The sequence below is a fragment of the Erpetoichthys calabaricus genome, chromosome 2 (assembly GCF_900747795.2).
Source record: "Erpetoichthys calabaricus chromosome 2, fErpCal1.3, whole genome shotgun sequence".
In the NCBI taxonomy this organism is placed as follows: Eukaryota; Metazoa; Chordata; class Cladistia; order Polypteriformes; family Polypteridae; genus Erpetoichthys; species Erpetoichthys calabaricus.
The window spans coordinates 112,520,364-112,537,721 of record NC_041395.2 but is presented as its reverse complement, the minus strand read 5'-3'; the positions used below and the strand labels follow the sequence as shown (position 1 = coordinate 112,537,721).

Here is a 17,358-nt window from a genome sequence, read left to right as displayed (position 1 = left end):
CCACTAGTGCTTAGTGAAGTCTGTATTTTTCAAGTTCAGTATTGTTTTCAAATCATTCAACTGAACCTTCATGTGTTTATTAATTGCATTAATTTTTTGAATTTAGTGTGCTTGCTGTTCTTTTCCACAAGAAACTTTCTGTATTTAAGTATTCTATTCTCTATTTTGCCTTGTGAACTGATTTTGCTGAAATTTGACACGCTTATTCTTTGAGGTAATTTGTTGAGTAAGTTCAGTGTTACTTTTGAAAAATCTCAAATAAAACACACAGTACACATTTGAAATTTCAGAAACTGTCACTTACAGGCACTGGTGAATTTTCAAATTTGTTTATCTTAAAACACAAAAACATTGTGAACCTTTAGTTATGAATTATTTTACTGTTAGGATTAACTTATATACTTTATACATGTTCCTGTTGTACTTGTCCAATAAGTGTTGTAACTGCTGTCTTCAGATAAACAGATCCCATTTACAATTTGGTGACATGCCAGTACAGTTGTTCACACAGTCACTTAATTTATCTAGAAATGAATGAAACAGGAAAAGAGATCTCTAAGCATGGCCATCATGCAAACAGTGAATAAAATTGTACACAGTATTTATTTTACACTAAAACAGCCTCATTGTCACATTATTTGCAGACTATACTGGTTCAGTATTTTAAGACACAATAATTTATTGGCAGAGTATCACAATGTCCTTTAATCCATCATGATCCATTGTAGGCAACAATTTGATCTCAAGACTGCAACACATATATTAACTCTCCCAAGTGGGGAAAATTTCACAAACATTATGTTTAGGAAATTTTAACTACAATTAGTTATCAAACATCTAAAACTAAATGTTAGCAGTAATATTGACTTTGAAAGCTATTTCAGCACTCACATGCCTAATGGTAGTTTAAGTGCATGATATTATTAAATGTTGTCAGCAAACTTATTTCATTTACTCAAAAAATGCATATAATTATATTCTATTGTGACTGTTATTGCTGAATATGACCCATTGTCACATAATTAATTTGCAAATGAAAATGATATCTTCTTCTTAGAAGTAAATTGACCAAGTCCCTGAATTCGCCTTAATGGTACATCCTTCATATATTTTCTAACTCGCTGCTTCTTCACTTAACGGGTTATGAACTTCATGTTCTTCTTTCAATTCATTATGTAGAACTGCTATTATTCCATCCTGCCTTTCATTTGTATTTATGGATCTGTGTCTCAAATATCCACATATATTGAATATTCTCTTTTTGGTCACATCAGCAGGGTAGTTTGAGGAGTCATTGTTGTTTGCAAAAGCCTAACTTTACTAGCATAGTCTTCTCTCATTATGTCATCTTTAAATGTATATAATTAATTTTCTGTTCCTGTTCTCATCCAGTACTTGCTTCACAACAACTTGAGTAATTAATCTTCTTTCAATATCTTTAATTTCAGTCTTTTCTGTATACATAATGGCATTAATTTTTAAATCTTTTTTTATTGTGTTTCTCTCAAAGTTGTTTTTTTTTTTTTTTCGGATATATAAATCAATCTTTAATAGGTCAAATAATGCAGAAACACTACTTGCAAAAAATATTCCTTTCTGGCAAGAAAAAGACCTCTGTTTCTGGTAGAAGCTGTTATACCACACTTCCTTTCTGAAAAGAGTAAACTATTTTGTCAGTCCATATGATTTGTCTCTGTGTTCATCAGGGGCATATTTGTACTCTGATTTAGTCCCGAGTGCAAGTTTGAGTATCAGTATGTGCGTATGTTGGCGATCTATCTAGGGTTTCTTCTTGCTTTGTGCCAACTTCTACTGAGGTAGGCTCTGACTTCTCATGAGCCTAAACTGGATTATGAGGGTGTCAGAATGTTATGCTATCCATCCCTTCTTATCTATGCGAAATTTCCTATTTTTGCATCATTTATTGACATCTAATTGAATTCAAGTTCAAGTAAATTCACTTAATATAAAACAACCAACCATTTATATATGTGGGCACAGCCTTCCTGATATGGAAAGTTAGAGCCAGCCCTAACAGTTTTTGAAAATAAGATTAGAATTATGTCTGTTACATTCATATCTGAATTTCAAACATTTCAATATGTTTTATAGTTGAATATTCAAACGTTTAGTTGATAGTTCTAACAATGCAAAACTGGAAGAAAATCCAGATATGCTCAGAAAACACACATGAGCACAGGGAAAAAGTGCAAAGGCCACAGAGATAACTAGATGTGGAATTTGACCCCACGATGCAGAATTTATGAGGCCAGTGCACTAACCATTGTGTAACCATGATGCTCAACAATAAATAAATAAATAAACATAAGATACATTTGAGTGATTTAGTAGGAAAGTAAAAGATCAATAAACTGTAGAGAAAAATGTTTGAAGAACACAATAATAAAGTTGGTCCCAAACCAGCATTCTTACATGCCTGAGTTTTGATAGCCAGTATAGCTGAAGATTCAGCAGGAGAGCAGATGGTTTGTCAAGATGTGCATGTCTCTTTTGGCTAACAGTTGGGGGTTTTCATATACATTCTTCTTGTTAAGTTGTGCATACCATAAGCAATTAATGTTTGGATGTTTCAGAAAGTGTAAACTGGACTTAGCTATACATGTAAACTTCAGGAAGAAAACTGAAACAAAGGAATTATGAAACATTGGAATCGTAAATACTGGCATATGTGACAAACCTAATGTGAAGACTAAGCACATAAGAACTCAAGTTGGGAGGTGCAGCAATGATTACTGTAGCCCTCCCTCAGAATGCAGGAGTTTACACAGCTGGATATGTGTAACATTGTCTTAATTGATGGCTAAGTTTGCTCTGTGAAATCAAATTCCATTTCTCTGTTGTTACTTCTTTACCACAGAAGAAACCCTGATTTTAGCTGACAAGTCAGATCCGGAGTTTGTGAAGGCACCCCATAAAGACCCTGGAGGAGGAGGAGTAGTTGGACCTTCCTTGGCACCATTGGCTCTCCCCAGCAAAGCAGAAAGTGTGGTTTCTTTTACCAGCCTTTGCAGTTACAGCAGTACTATTGTGCATGTTGGTGATAAAAAGCCACAGCCTGAGTCAGGTAAAAATGTTTTCACTGATTTTGCTTTCATATTAAGGAGTAACTTGCTGTTTCGTTACTGTTATTAACTTAGAAATGAATGGCAGTTCATATCATTACGTAAAGAGGCAGCTGAATTGGAAATTGTTAGCCTTTCTTAGGTGTAGAAATTGTAATTGCATGTATTCGCTGAAAGTGCTTTTACAATGAAGTTGTTTTGGTGGATTTAGTGCAGGCACAAAGCTATGGTCACAACACATGCAATAAATACATAAAAACAGGAAGCCACATGTGTTCTGGGTTTTCAGTTTAAGCGTCTAATAAGATGAAAGGAATTGGGTGCTTTTAAGTATTAAGGCAGTAATATGCTCATCAGCCACAAGAGGGGGTAAAATTACTTCAGTGACCAAAACTACCAATACAAATAGCTATTCTGTTAACATGAAGAGACCCTTTTCTTGAGTATTTTGTTTCTTTTCACTTTGTAGAAATTATTGAAGAATGTCCAAGTGCTACTGAACAAACGGAAAGTCAGCAGTTATCAGCAGCTGCACCTGTGAGTCAAGAGAAGGAAGCGTTCAAGGTGCTTGGGCTCACCAAGGAAGTGCTGGCAGCCCACACACAGAGAGAGGAGCAGACCTTCCTAAACAAGTTTAAGGAGCTACGTGGCATCCGAATGTTTAAATCGCCATGTAGTTTTTATTTGCAGGAGAGACATAAGGGACAGTATAGAGAAGGTAAGAAAGGTTAGTGTAAAGTGAATTTTGCAGGCCAGCTTTAATAAACATAAAATGCAGCATATGTTCCCTACTTTCCTTTTCAGCTTTTTTGGATTATTATGCTTAATTTTTGGCCATGAAATATGCTTTTGCATTTCTGCAAGTTGAACACTTACCTATGTTTTCTATTAATTTAATGCTTTGTCTGTTAACTTTAATCACTGAGCATTACTGTTTCTTTCTGGATCACTTAGGTCTCCGTACACCAAAGCAAGGAGTGCATGGTACAGTACCAGTCTTTAAAAAGAGTGGAAGAAACAAGAAAACAAAAAGCAAGAGAGTTAAACAACATGAGTCTTCAGACAGCACTACCTCACAAAAGCTTCAGCCCCCTCAAAGAACCCCCCTTATGAGTCTCAATCACACATCGTGGTCACCTTCAGACACTTCACAGTCCAGCTTTCCAGCAGTGCCATTTCTGCCAGTTATGCCGGCATACTCAGTGCCAGTCTTCCCAGCCCCAGGCACTGGGCCTCCTGGAGCAGCAGCACCCCCTGTTAAAGATCCCTTAGCACCTGGCTTCAGAGATGGACAAAATGGACAAGACATTCATATGCCAATGCAACAGCCAGCATACTCTGCTCCTATAGTTACACCCATGGTTGCTTTTGTTCTCCCAAATTATGTGTTTCCTCAGGTGAATAATGCTGGACAGCCAATCCAGCCATTTTTCACAGGACAGCCAACATTCCAGACACAGACTTCTTTCCCTCCTCAACCAGCCTTTCCAGTGCAACCTCAGTTTCCTGTTCAAAATGCTTTCTTGAATCAAAGCCAGTTTCCAGGACCATCTTTTAATTTTGGTACAATGGCAGAAAATGTGAAAAGCCCTGCTCCTGATCAGCGAGATGGACTGTCTCGTTCTTCAACCCCACTTTCACCTGCAGCCCGAGATCACGCCTCCCCACCTTTGTTCCAGTCACGGTGTAGCTCTCCTTTGCAGCTGAATCTTCTACAATTAGAAGAGACTCCAAAATCCGTAGAACGGCAAGAAATTGGCACATCTGGACCTTTGGGAGACAGGAGGGCGTCTATTTCAACAAGAGCAGATGCAAGCAAGGACACTGATCTGGTATGCAGCCCTCTTTTGTAATAAATTTGCTAGAATTCTTTATCTTTTTAGATGTTTTCACATACCCAGAAACAAAGTCCAGCCTTCTTTCCATTAAAGCATTCTCGTAATAATTTAATCTGCATCACTTATTTAAATGGACAATGTGTTCTGACATGCTGTGTGATTAAAAAGCCATTCCTTACAAAAATGAAAAATGAGTGGTGCTTCCAAAAAATGAAAGATAGAAATTAGATGACATAGCAGACTGAACATTTTTATAGAGGGATCAGTGACAAATAGAACCATTCCAAATACTTCTTGTGGTCCTAAATATCTGTATTGCTTCTTTGTTTAGGTTGTCTCACTTGGTGAATGTCAAAACAGTGACGCTCACTCTTCCTCCAGTGACTTTCTTGACATCTTGATGCAAGAGGATTCTCAATCAGGCACTGGTTCAGCTGCCTCTGGAAGTGGAGGTTCTGCGGCTTCAGGGTCTTTGGGCTCGGGTTCCAATGGCTTATCAGGCAGTGCTACAGGTATCCATCATTTATATGTCAGCCTGTGCATCCACTCTCTGTAGGTCTGTCACTTCTATGGAAAATTAAAAATGTGGGAATGTAGGGAACAAGAGTTTACCAAAGAAACATCACAGTAGCTGAACCACGGGGCCCTGCTCATGTAGCACTATCAATTTTTCCAAAGTCATGCCAGGATTTGAAACAAAATAGACTTCTGAAGTTCCAAAACTGTTTGAAAATAACAGGTGTCTAAAGAGTGACTGCATTGTTAATTTGCATGCAATGTCACAGAAACACACCCATTTTAAATAGTATATTTTTCTCATTTCCATTTTTTTTGGTGGCATGATCAGAAGGTTAATGTACATTACAAATTATTGGTTATAAACTGTGCTTGTTACCTCTGAACCGCAGGAAATCTGGCAGTTAAAAGTTCTGAATCTTTTTTTGGTTTACACATCCAAATCCTTGCAGGAGGTTAAGGAGTATTTTGAAATCAAAATAAGCAGACTGAACTCTCATAAAAGTAAAAGTAGAATTCTCTCCTAAAAAAAAGTTCTGAAATTAGTCATTGTTAAGGAATCGAGAATGATGTAAGGGGCCTTACATGACCAGAACAACATGCCCAAATATGCTTACTTTTATTTTAATGACTTCTGAAGCTCTCTTGTAAATAATGGCTGCACAGCACAACTTAATACAAATATATTAATTTGTACTTTTGTCCTGTTCAGGGAGCAGTCAGACAAGCAATACCAGCAAGTACTTTGGCAGCATAGATTCTTCTGAGAATGAGCACAAGCCTAAACTGCGGTCGGACCTGGAAGAAGAACAAAGCAAGCATTTCATTAAGTATGTGCTCCAGGATCCAATATGGCTTCTAATGGCCAACACAGATGAATCTGTAATGATGACTTACCAGTTACCATCTCGGTAAGATTCTTTTCCAGATGAATAATCTTTATTTTAATTTAGGTTAAACTACACTCAAAGCTGTACTAAATGAAATCTTAGTCCAATATGCACAACATTAGGCTCTTGCTATGTATGCTGCTTATGATACTTTGGACTCTTTTTTTTTTTTTTTTTTTTTTTTTTGGCCTGTGGACAAGTATTTTCCATTGTGTGCTGTACTGATTTTTTTTTTCTGTCCTAAGTGAGAAGTAGCTAATTGACCTTTATTTGCTTAGAATGTTTTTTCTCAGTCTACTGGGTGAGTAACTAAGTATATATAGCATTTGTTTTTAACAGTCAGGAAATAATTTACAAGGGTTTTTTATGGAACTGTGCAGTGTCCTCAATCTTCTATACACGAGTTGCTGCATTTTTGCACTAATGAATAGTTTGGGGTCACTAAATTGACAACTGTATTTTTGCTCACTGCATGACATCTGCTGCAGACATCCCAAGTGCTAATATATTTGCTCACCATCTAGGTGTTTAAATATCTGCAAGTCTGTTATGCTACACCTCAACACGTGGTTCAGTTTTTAAACTTCTTTATATGTTTAACCAAATTTTTGGTTTAATGTTAATTGTTAACTGAACTGGGTTTAAAATTTATAATCTTTATTTTATTTATTAAAGAAACAAAGTATGAATATTTAAAATATCTAGATGTGCTGTTGGATGCTTTTTGATTGTGCTGATTCTCTCAAAACTTTTATTATATTCCCAATTTTTTTATTCTCATTTTTTGTGAAATATAGAGAGATAGATACTGTTCTTAAACAAGACAAGGAAAAACTGAAACAGATGCAAAAATCCCAGCCGAAGTTTACAGAAGAACAGAAGAAGGAGCTGGTGGAGGTTCACCCCTGGATAAAGAAAGGTGGTTTACCAAAAGCTATCGATATTAAGGTATGTTGCAAGAAGTATTTACTCTTTCTGTTCTGCAGTGAGTGCTAAGTTTATGCCCATGATACTTTTTTTTTCCTCTATTTTTTCTTTCTGATGAGATGTAAAGTTGGCGGCACGGTGGCGCAGTGGGTAGCGCTGCTGCCTCGCAGTTGGGAGATCTGGGGACCTGGGTTCGCTTCCCGGGTCCTCCCTGCGTGGAGTTTGCATGTTCTCCCCGTGTCTGCGTGGGTTTCCTCCGGGCGCTCCGGTTTCCTCCCACAGTCCAAAGACATGCAGGTTAGGTGGATTGGCAATTCTACATTGGCCCTAGTGTGTGCTTGGTGTGTGGGTGTGTTTGTGTGTGTCCTGCGGTGGGATGGCACCCTGCCCAGGATTGGTTCCCTGCCTTATGCCCTGTGTTGGCTGGGATTGGCTCCAGCAGACCCCCGTGACCCTGTGTTCGGATTCAGCGGGTTGGAAAATGGATGGATGGATGGATGTAAACTTAGCCTATTCTTGCTTTTGCAGATTGGCTATGTAGAGTGCTGGAATTAAATTGAAATTTTAGAATTAAATGTTGCCTACATTATATGTACACACAGATCTCATTGAGTCTTATTTAGACCTGAAAATCAAGGAAAGGAAAAATAGAAGGTAACAACTTGGAACTTCAGAATAAAATCCCTTCCTCAGGTCTCAGAAAATCACGTTCCTGAATCTGGAATGTGGACACACAAGTTTTCTGCATGACTGGCACATGGTTCTGTATGGCTTTAATAATATCACCTTTTGAGGTGGTTCTCTTCATGTAAATAATGTGATTTTGTGCCACATACTGTAAGTGACAGATCCATAATAGAATCTCTGTAGGTTTAATTACCTCCTCTTTGGCCAAAGCAGTAGTTGCTGTCTTGACTCTCAGAAATCTGTTCAGGCTGCCAAACTTAGCCTAACATTTCCAATAAGATTCCTGTCCATGCCATGACACACATTCATTTGCTTGTGCATTTAAGATGAAAGCTGGACAACTACAACAAGAACATGCCCATTGCGTGTAGTCAGTAAAATGATACCGTGATTTAACTGTTAGACAAATAGTTGTATTTCAAGCCAAGCCTTGGGATTTTGGGACTTGGTCTCTTAAAGAAAAATCTATGTCTTGAAATGACTTATATGGTTAATAGCATTTGTTGTATGGATTTCTGTACAGAAAGTGGCTCAACATTGAATTTATATGACTGTGTCCGTAAGACTGTTGAACTTACTTAACTTATTAGGACAGTCTCTGCCCATTTTTTGTCTTTTCCATTCTGCTGTGGTACATAAAACACAACACATCAGACAGTGAGCTTCTCTTCTGTTTGTGAGGTCAAAAACCCCTACATTCCTTACTTCTCGTCACTCCATTATATTAATTGGACTTTAAGATGAGCATTCATTCAGCTCACAGAGCCCGCCCCTATAACGAGAGACAAAATCAAACCTGCTTGACTTTCTTGGAGCGAGTCTCAGACTAGTTTTATTTAGTCACTGCGTATGTCACAATAAGTGACCAGCTTCATTGGAGCATGCCACCATCTATCTAAGGTTATGTAAATGAAACCTTCAACTTGAAATCGCTGGAAAAGACGTGCAATGGACATAGGCTTAATGTGTATTGGCTTGTTATTGTTTTGCATGCTACAGCATGTGCCCAGATCAAATCAGTAATCAACTGAGCTGTTTCTGTCTTTTGGAGTGTATTAGAAGGAACTGAACAGTATTAAGATACAAATAATCTGAAATTTGCCATGTAAAAATAGAGGTGTTGAATCTGGTACTCTGTGAAGATGATCTTTTGAGAAAAAGACAAATGGCAAATTAAGTCAGTTAACTTCTGTGTCTGGTGTGTCCTCCTGCACCACTTAATTTATCTTGCTATTGAGATTGAGTGTGTGTGTGTAGTTTTTGTTTTTGTTTTTTTTCCCTTCACCACACCATGTCTTGACAAGACAGGATTTGAATATACCCTCACTGATATTTGTTTGGTGCTTCCACAGGCATATGCAAGGATATGTGTGAAATCCTTGTGAAGCAAGGCTTCTAATCATGCTTCTGACTTTTGTCTTGTTTTAGGAATGTGTCTGCTCTGGTAGCTCTCGACCTAATGTCCCCTCACCCTTTGATGTGGACATCCATGATCTGGAACTTGGAGTAGTGGAGCCCACTGAGGAAGGCAGCTTAAGGACTTTCGCTTGTACAACCAACGAACTGGCAAACCATGACAGTTAGTTGCACATGACTGATAAAACTGGCAAGCTGGACCAAAACTGTCCTGGTAAAACACAAACTGTTAATGTCCTAGGCCTTTTGGTACTTGACACTACTAAGAACTACAATTGCTGACCTTATTTCAGTGATTTCCCATTTGACTGTTCTCTTTATTGCCCTCTGCATTTACATTCAGTATTCAGGATCCAGCTGATATCAACACTGTGAAGGACAAGGCTGTTACAGCTTTATTGCAAGGCAGATAACATCACACTCCTCTTTGGCAAAGCGTGAAAGGAGTACTCTTCGCACAAACATGAAAACCACTTCTTGCCAACCCAGTTTGTGCCCAGCTCTTGTTTACCTGACATTTTGTAGCATGTAAAATATTTTTTTTAATTATCGCAAAAGGGTCATTTTTTGAAACGCTGCTAAAAGCATATACAGTATGTGTGGGGTGTCCATTATCTCCTTGTCCCAAATAACCCTGTAACCTGATTTCTTTCATCTTCTGTCTTGGTTTCCAATCAAAGTAATGCATGTGTTACATTTCACAGTGTTCTGACCCCATGGGATCTTCTGGAGCCTGTGACTCCTGAGGAGATTGCTTGTCTGCCACTGGCACTGGAAACTCCAGTGTTCATCCACCTAGTGAACAGAATGCTAAACTTTTAAAGGACTATATTTGTTAAAAAATAATAATGTATAGAAAAAAAAAAACTATTTTGTATGAAATAAAAGCCTAATTTATTATTTTTCTGTTTCTAGAGGTGTGAATCTGATGATTTTATAATTTAAAGAGATAACTGGTTATGAGTAATGATAATGTCTGTTAAGTGTCATGCAGCTAGGCCTTAGAATTGTGAACTGTATCTAAATGCACAATTGTACCGTCCAGCTGCCACGAAAGAAAATGAAGAAAATGTGAACTTTGTGACTCCATTACTCCAGGCATTAAGAAGGCTGTAAATATTAATATCTATTGAAAGATCCTTTTTTATTCTATTGGGGGGAAAAAAACGAGTGATCCTGAAAAGCAGTCCTATCCAGAGGGAGGGTGAGCACCTTCATGTCATCAGACAAAATTTTGTCTAAATCTATAAGAGAGAGAAAGAAAGAAAGAAAGAATCGATTTGTTCTGTTTTTGTAACTAGCTCAGGTTTAACATTTGTGTCACACAGAAACTTGTGTGCTTTATAAATGGCTCTGTAATTGTTAAAGGTGCTCGATACCCCAGAGGAAACACTTTAAACACTTCTACAGAGAGCACATTTCTCTGCAGTTTGTTACTCCATTTGTCTCACAGCTAATGTCATGAACAATTATGTCTGAGTGTGTGTGTGTCTACTTTTTTTTTTTTCTTTCTGTCAAAGATACTTTTTAGTCTGGATTTTTTTTTATAACTTAACTAACTTTATACAGTATGTGCACAACCAAAAATAATTTTTTTTTAATTATCAAGGTTTGTATTTCATTCACTAATATTAATGAAAATGTAAAAGCTGAGAAAAATATTTTTGGCTATATGTGGTGTCTATAAAAAGTATTCCATACATTTTCACGTTTTATTATTATATAATTCTAAATCGCAGTGAATTAAATTTTTTGTCGTTGATAAAATAATTCTATTTAATGTGAAAGTGAAAACCGACCTTTGCAAAGTGATCAAACTATAAATATAAAACACAAAATGATTGCAGAAGTATTCAAATCCACATTTAGTAGATACGCCTTTGGAAGCCATGATAGCTTGTGTCTGTGTCCACAGGTCTCTATCAGCTTTGCACTACTGGACATTGCTATTTTTCCCCATTCTTCTTTTTAAAACTGCTCCATCTTTGTCAGTTTGCACTGGGATCATGTGTGAACAACCTTTTTCAACTCCAGCCACAAATTCCCCTTTGGACTGAGATTTTGTGCCATTCCAAGACATTACTGATGTTGTTTTTACGCCATTCCTGTGTAATTTTGGTTTTATGCTGAAGGGTGTTATCTTCCTGGAAAATAAATCCAAGGCACGGATTTCTGGCAGACTGCATCGGGTTTTACTCCAGCATTTCTTTGTACTTTGTTGGATTTATTTTACCCTTTTCCCCATCACATGCCTTCCAGGACTTGCTGAAGAGAAGTACTCCGACAGCCCAATGCTGCGGATGGTGCGTTTTTGATAATGTTCAGTGTTTGGCTTATATCAAATGTGGTGTTCAGTCTCATGCCAAAATAGGTCAACTCTGGTCTCACCAGAACATAAAATCTTCTTCCAGCTGACTTCTGATTTTTCCCAACTGCCTTCTGGCAAACTGTGTTGCCCTTTTAAGCAGTGACTTTCTCTTTGTCGTTTTCCCATAAAGATGGTGAAGCACCTGGACATTAGTAGTTGATTGCACAGTCTCTCCAGTCTGAGCCACTGTAGCTCGATAGTCCCTCAGTGTTCTCATAGATTTCTCAGTGGCCTCCCTCACTAGTTTTCTTTTTGCCAGATTGCTCAGTTTTTGTTCATGGCCTGCTCCAGGTAGATTTACGGCTGTGTTAAAAGTCATTCCATTTTTTTTTTTTTTTAATTTGAGTGATTTCACTAGACTTCAAGAGATGTTCAGTGACTTGGATATTTTCTTGTTTCCATCCCCTGACTTGGTGTTTTTCAATCACTTTTCATGGAGTGTTCTTTTGTCTTCATTGTGTAAGTTAGACCATGAGACTGACTCACCACAGCAGGACCTTCCACATACACGAACAAGTTACACAGAAACTCCTTGACTTTAGACAGGTAAACTCCATTGAACCAAGTTTGTGAATTCTAAAACCAATTGGCTGCACCAGTGATGATTTAGTTGTGCCATACAAATACCTATACAATTATTTTTTGTTTTATATTAGTAATTAACTTGACCAATTTGCAGAGGTTTGTTTTCGCTTTGACATTAATGAGTCCTTTTTTTTTTCTGCTGATCAATTCCAAAAAAATCCACCATAATTCAATGTTGTATGTAAAATGTGAAAACTTCCGATGGGGTGAACACTTTTTAAAAGTAATAGGTGGCCAAATTCTCAGTTTTGTGGGTGATTGGACTATATAGGTATGGGAATTAACCTGCTCAGACGGCAAGGATAGCCATAAACGTCGGCATCACACAAGTTTGGCTGTTCTAAAACAACTGGCAAGGACCTCAATGTAAAACAACAACCTCATAACATTTGTTATAAAAGCATTTCAGGCTGCGGGGGTCTTGATCATTTTGGTAGGGTTAATCCTGCCAGAATACATCTAATATTTGTTTACCCCGGATAGTATGACAATTAGTGCGGTATTTTTAACGTTTTAAATACTGACTTAGTTATTTGTAGTGGAAATGAAAACTGATATTCTGCATTGCTTCAAGTTGTTTTTTTTCAGGTCATCCGGTGTTACAAGAGCTGCTACCACCTTGTGTCTTTGGAACAAAGATCTTGCAGCCCTGGGCTTATTGATCGTTTTTAAGCTACTGTTTTATATACCAAAAAGGCAATTGCCTGAACAGTAGGTTTGGACTTCTGCCGTGATCAGCCAGCTAATGTGAACCCTGGAACAGGCAAAATGTTTATTTGTGACACGGTGGCTGTCACTGCTGCCTCACAGATTTCAGTTACATTTAGGGGGGCTATGGGTGGCAGGTTTCCAGTGAAAGGACAGACAATCTGACCAGCTTTCTCTCTCATCCCTAGCCTCGCTCAGCCATGATTTAGCTATAGCCATTCCACGGTCCATTATGGTGCAGAGGAGAGGTGTTGATATCATTAGAATATGATCAGCATCTGTTGTGTTGCTAAGGCGGAGGCGCTCTTTCTCCCAAACGGAGCTGATGAAGTTCTAGGCAGAGGTTTTCTCCGACTGTTAGGACGAACACAATGCAGCTTGTCAGGCTTGTTACTTCCTTTTACCGGGCATTCAAAAACTCAATGGTAAGGCAATTGCCATTGGGCATTTAACACTTCAAAGGGATCTTTTTAGATTGTCAATACGTGCCATATGCATATGATGCTGAATATTTGCAATGTATTGATGATTCATTTAAAACAAGGCAATGCTTATAATGTTATCAAACAACTTGCATAATTTTACTAACCCCACACCAGTCCAGACCTTCACTGGATGCTGCCGCTGTCTTCTCGGCATGTTGTCCTTTCTTTTCGAAAGTGGTTTCTCATTGCTTCTTTAGGGTCCTGCTCTCTGCATAATCATCTGGGTAAGGGGGAAGCACAGAGTTGCTTTGACTCTGTCAACCTACCTTTTCGCAAAGGACAAAGCCCTGTTCTAAAATCAGAAAAAATATATTTTGTTAATTTGACGGAACATCTGATCCAAGTGCTACTGCAGACATTGAGATTCAAAAACTAACAGCAATAATGCCCAGGAACCAAATGTGAGATCTTGAAGCGATCGGCTCCTGTTGCAGTGTTTATTTTTGCAGAGAATTTAAAGACTGCAACTAATTAGAAGCCAATTGTAGCTGTTAAATCAACAACCTTTTGACTTAATTTTGTTAACTCGCTTTTTAGGATTGTGAAACCTTTGTTGAGCATTTAACGATAAACAGCTACGTTCACAATTTTAATTTCTTCTTTTAATAATCAACTACCAGTTAATAATGTAATGCAAATAACCAGCGAATCAATTGTTCACCAGATGCCTTATTCTCATTTATATTTCCATCCATCCATTATCCAGCCCGCTATATCCTAACTACAGGGTCACGGGGGTCTGCTGGAGCCAATCCCAGCCAACACAGGGCGCAAGGCAGGAAACAAACCCCGGGCAGGGCGCCAGCCCACCGCAGCCCATTTATATCTGTTTGCATTAAAAATCAAGTAAATATGTGGAAAGAGAGTATAAAGTGAAAAAAAGAGAATTACTAATCTGCTCCTAAAATATTATAAATAATTTACTCGCAAAATTAAAAGTCTCTGCTATCTGACAGAGTAGAAAGAACACATTATTAACAGCCACGAAATTAAATAGAGTACTGGGATTCATTGACCGCAAAAAAAAATGGATTGCTTCTATTTTAACGCAAGGGTTTAGCCGCGCAGTTTTCAAGTTCACCTCTAGAGGGCAGTAATGGCGAGACTGCAGTACGGCGTCACCACCGATCGCTAGAAAACCTTTGTGAATATTAAAGAGTAGAAATGAGCGCACACACAACATGAAGTGCAGTGGCCGACGGGACGTGCATTCCTGTTAGTCGTCTTTCTTTAGAATTCCATGCTTAGAATGTGAATGGCAAAAGCCAAACGAGGCTCGTCAATGGAGAAGGCGGGTTGCGAAAAGAGACGAAGTGGTTATGTCACTGCATTAGTACGACATGTGCTCGAGCTAAAGCTGTTTAGAAGCCGATTCTCAAAGTCCTTCGGAGTTCGGCTAATTTCTTTTACATTAACTTACTAGTGAGCACATTATTAAGAATTTGCGGGCAGTCTCTGTTATATGTAATGCTAGTTGATAGTGTCAGCTTTTCGCCAAAGGTCTAAAGAGATAGCTGAGTGTGTGTGGTTGAGTATTCATGCACACTGTGTGTTCTGTTGAATGATTATTCACCTACTGCATATGATCTGTCAGGCACGGTGCCATTGTGATCACTCGTTTGTGCTTTTTAGTGGCTCACTGTGCTTACGGAAGACGAACGGAAGTACCTGGAAATGCATTTCAAAGGACCTGTGGGAGTGTCGTCAACAAAGATTGTGCGGCTTACTGTATGCGACATTGGCGTGAGAATAAGAAAGTAATGCCGAAGAAATATCTACGGGGGCCAGATCCGCAGTGGCAGACAGTTGCGCTTTCTAACTTGTACGTTTCAAGGCGCACGTATCTCTTATAAATGTTCACAGATGCTGGTGATATGATCCACGTAACGATTCTGATTCAAACGTATTCGGAATGAACTTACCCACCTCAAAAGACCTCTTAGGGGTCGCCCCTCAATAAAGAAATAAATGAGAAATAAAGAAATAAATAGCCCGACTGTCTGCTTCAATTTATGTTCAGATAATAGCGAAGATTTCCGACAGAGATCGTGTTGGCGTTACATTAACGGGACATTGCTGTAGTTCCTTACTGCGATAAATGAATCTAAACTGGCCCAGTGTACAGCCTCACACCAGGGCCGTTCTTAGGTTTTTGGGGGCCCTAGGCAAAGGTACCTTTTGGGGCCTTGCTGTTTCTATCCGTATGAATGTATGATAATTATTTTATCCGTATAAATGTGTAACAATTAGTGAGGTAAAGCTTATCATTTTATGATTATAGGCCTACTGTATATTATATATATCAGATTTGAGATGAACATGTCAAAGGAACCTACTGACTAAAGCTAACGTAGCATGTAAATCAAACCTTTAATGTAAAAATACCTTGCGTACTTTCATTTTTGCAAAGTCTTTGATTAATAATAAATAATAATGAGTTACATTAAGTGTGAATAATCGAGGGAGTCAATGATTTCATGCTCAACTGATATTAATGCTAAGCCATTATAATCGTTTTGATGTGCAGTCGCCCTGGCAGGTGAGGAGCATGATCTGCCCTCCCATTGGGGCCCCACCCACTACCCCAGGACCCACCGCCACCGTAGATGCTGCCTGTCGTCACTGTTTCCTCTCTACTCAAATGTAACCATACTGATAATTCTCCCACTGAAAATTTGAACTTCTGAAATGTGGACCTGTAAGTTGTATTTAGTTACGGCTAAAAAAAAAGGCTGGGCGGGGCCCTTTGGCAGTGGGGGCCCTAGGCGACTTTGCCTATGCCTAAGAACGGCCCTGCTCACACTCAGTGCTGCCGGGATAGGCGTCTTCACCGCATGAAGAAAACAGATGTTCTGGCATATTTGTGCTCATCTACACACAGGCCAGCCACCGGCACTAAGTATTCAACACTCATTAAAGTAACGGCGCTAAAGCAGTTCTTAAGCGCAATGCCACAGGGAATCACTTTTTTGCTCCGAAACAAACCCTCCAAATGAAGGTTTCAGAAAGATCCATTTATTTAGAAACTTAACACATTCCATAAATTCCATAAAAAAATGAATGTAGAGAAAAGCCAAGCAAAATAACACCTTTTATTGGCTAACTAAAAAGATTACAATATGCAAGCTTTCGAGGCAACTCAGCTTGCCTGAAGAAGGGGCCTGAGTTGCCTCGAAAGCTTGCATATTGTAATCTTTTTAGTTAGCCAATAAAAGGTGTCATTTTGCTTGGCTTCTCTCTACATTCATAATGGCTAACACGGTACAACACCCTAGTAGTATAGAAAAATGAACAAATGGTAACAGATTTCTGAAGTATCAATGAGTTCATGCTTTTAAAAGGACAATAACTGCACACAATAACTCCGGCTAAATTCACGTGTTCCTTATCTGTCAGAATTCTGCTAGGTAGCCCACTGAATATTTAAGATGTCTGTTTTGTTCCCATATTAGGACCGTTTGCAAAGTCCAAAGAATAAAAATCATGTGTTCAGAGCTCCCAGAATGAAATGGGTCTTTGTCAGCAATGGTTCTACGGGGAACCACACGAACTGTTATTTTTAAGAGCGTAGCTTGCCAGCGCACATATAACACCACATTTCTTTGTAATGGAGATTGATAATAGATTTCTTTTAGGATCGACTATGTACAATTTGAAATCCATATATGCCCATTCATGAGCTTGTAAAGAAGAACTGAAGGACTGAACCCTGTACAGAAAATAAGATATGCACAAACATATTTTGATAATCTTATAAAATACAGTACATAAAAATTAAATATGTATGTATGAATATATGTATTTATGTGTCTGTGTGTATGTATGTAAGTATATATGTATGTGTGAATGTATATA

At 38.3% G+C, this 17,358-nt stretch overlaps 1 protein-coding gene across 2 annotated transcripts in view; it reads left to right on the top strand.

The window, feature by feature from the left end:
* The window catches only part of per2 (period circadian clock 2), a 42,706-nt gene extending 32,085 nt beyond the window's left edge, over positions 1-10,621 (top strand). For both annotated transcript variants that reach the window (XM_028794385.2, XM_051923539.1), the window contains exons 17-23: positions 2,879-3,085; positions 3,553-3,801; positions 4,038-4,915; positions 5,253-5,433; positions 6,150-6,348; positions 7,125-7,275; positions 9,370-10,621. In XM_028794385.2, coding sequence (XP_028650218.1) covers positions 2,879-3,085; positions 3,553-3,801; positions 4,038-4,915; positions 5,253-5,433; positions 6,150-6,348; positions 7,125-7,275; positions 9,370-9,525 — 2,021 coding nt within the window. In that variant the 3' untranslated portion in view covers positions 9,526-10,621. The remainder of the gene's footprint in view (positions 1-2,878; positions 3,086-3,552; positions 3,802-4,037; positions 4,916-5,252; positions 5,434-6,149; positions 6,349-7,124; positions 7,276-9,369) is intronic.
* Positions 10,622-17,358: the final 6,737 nt, after the last annotated feature.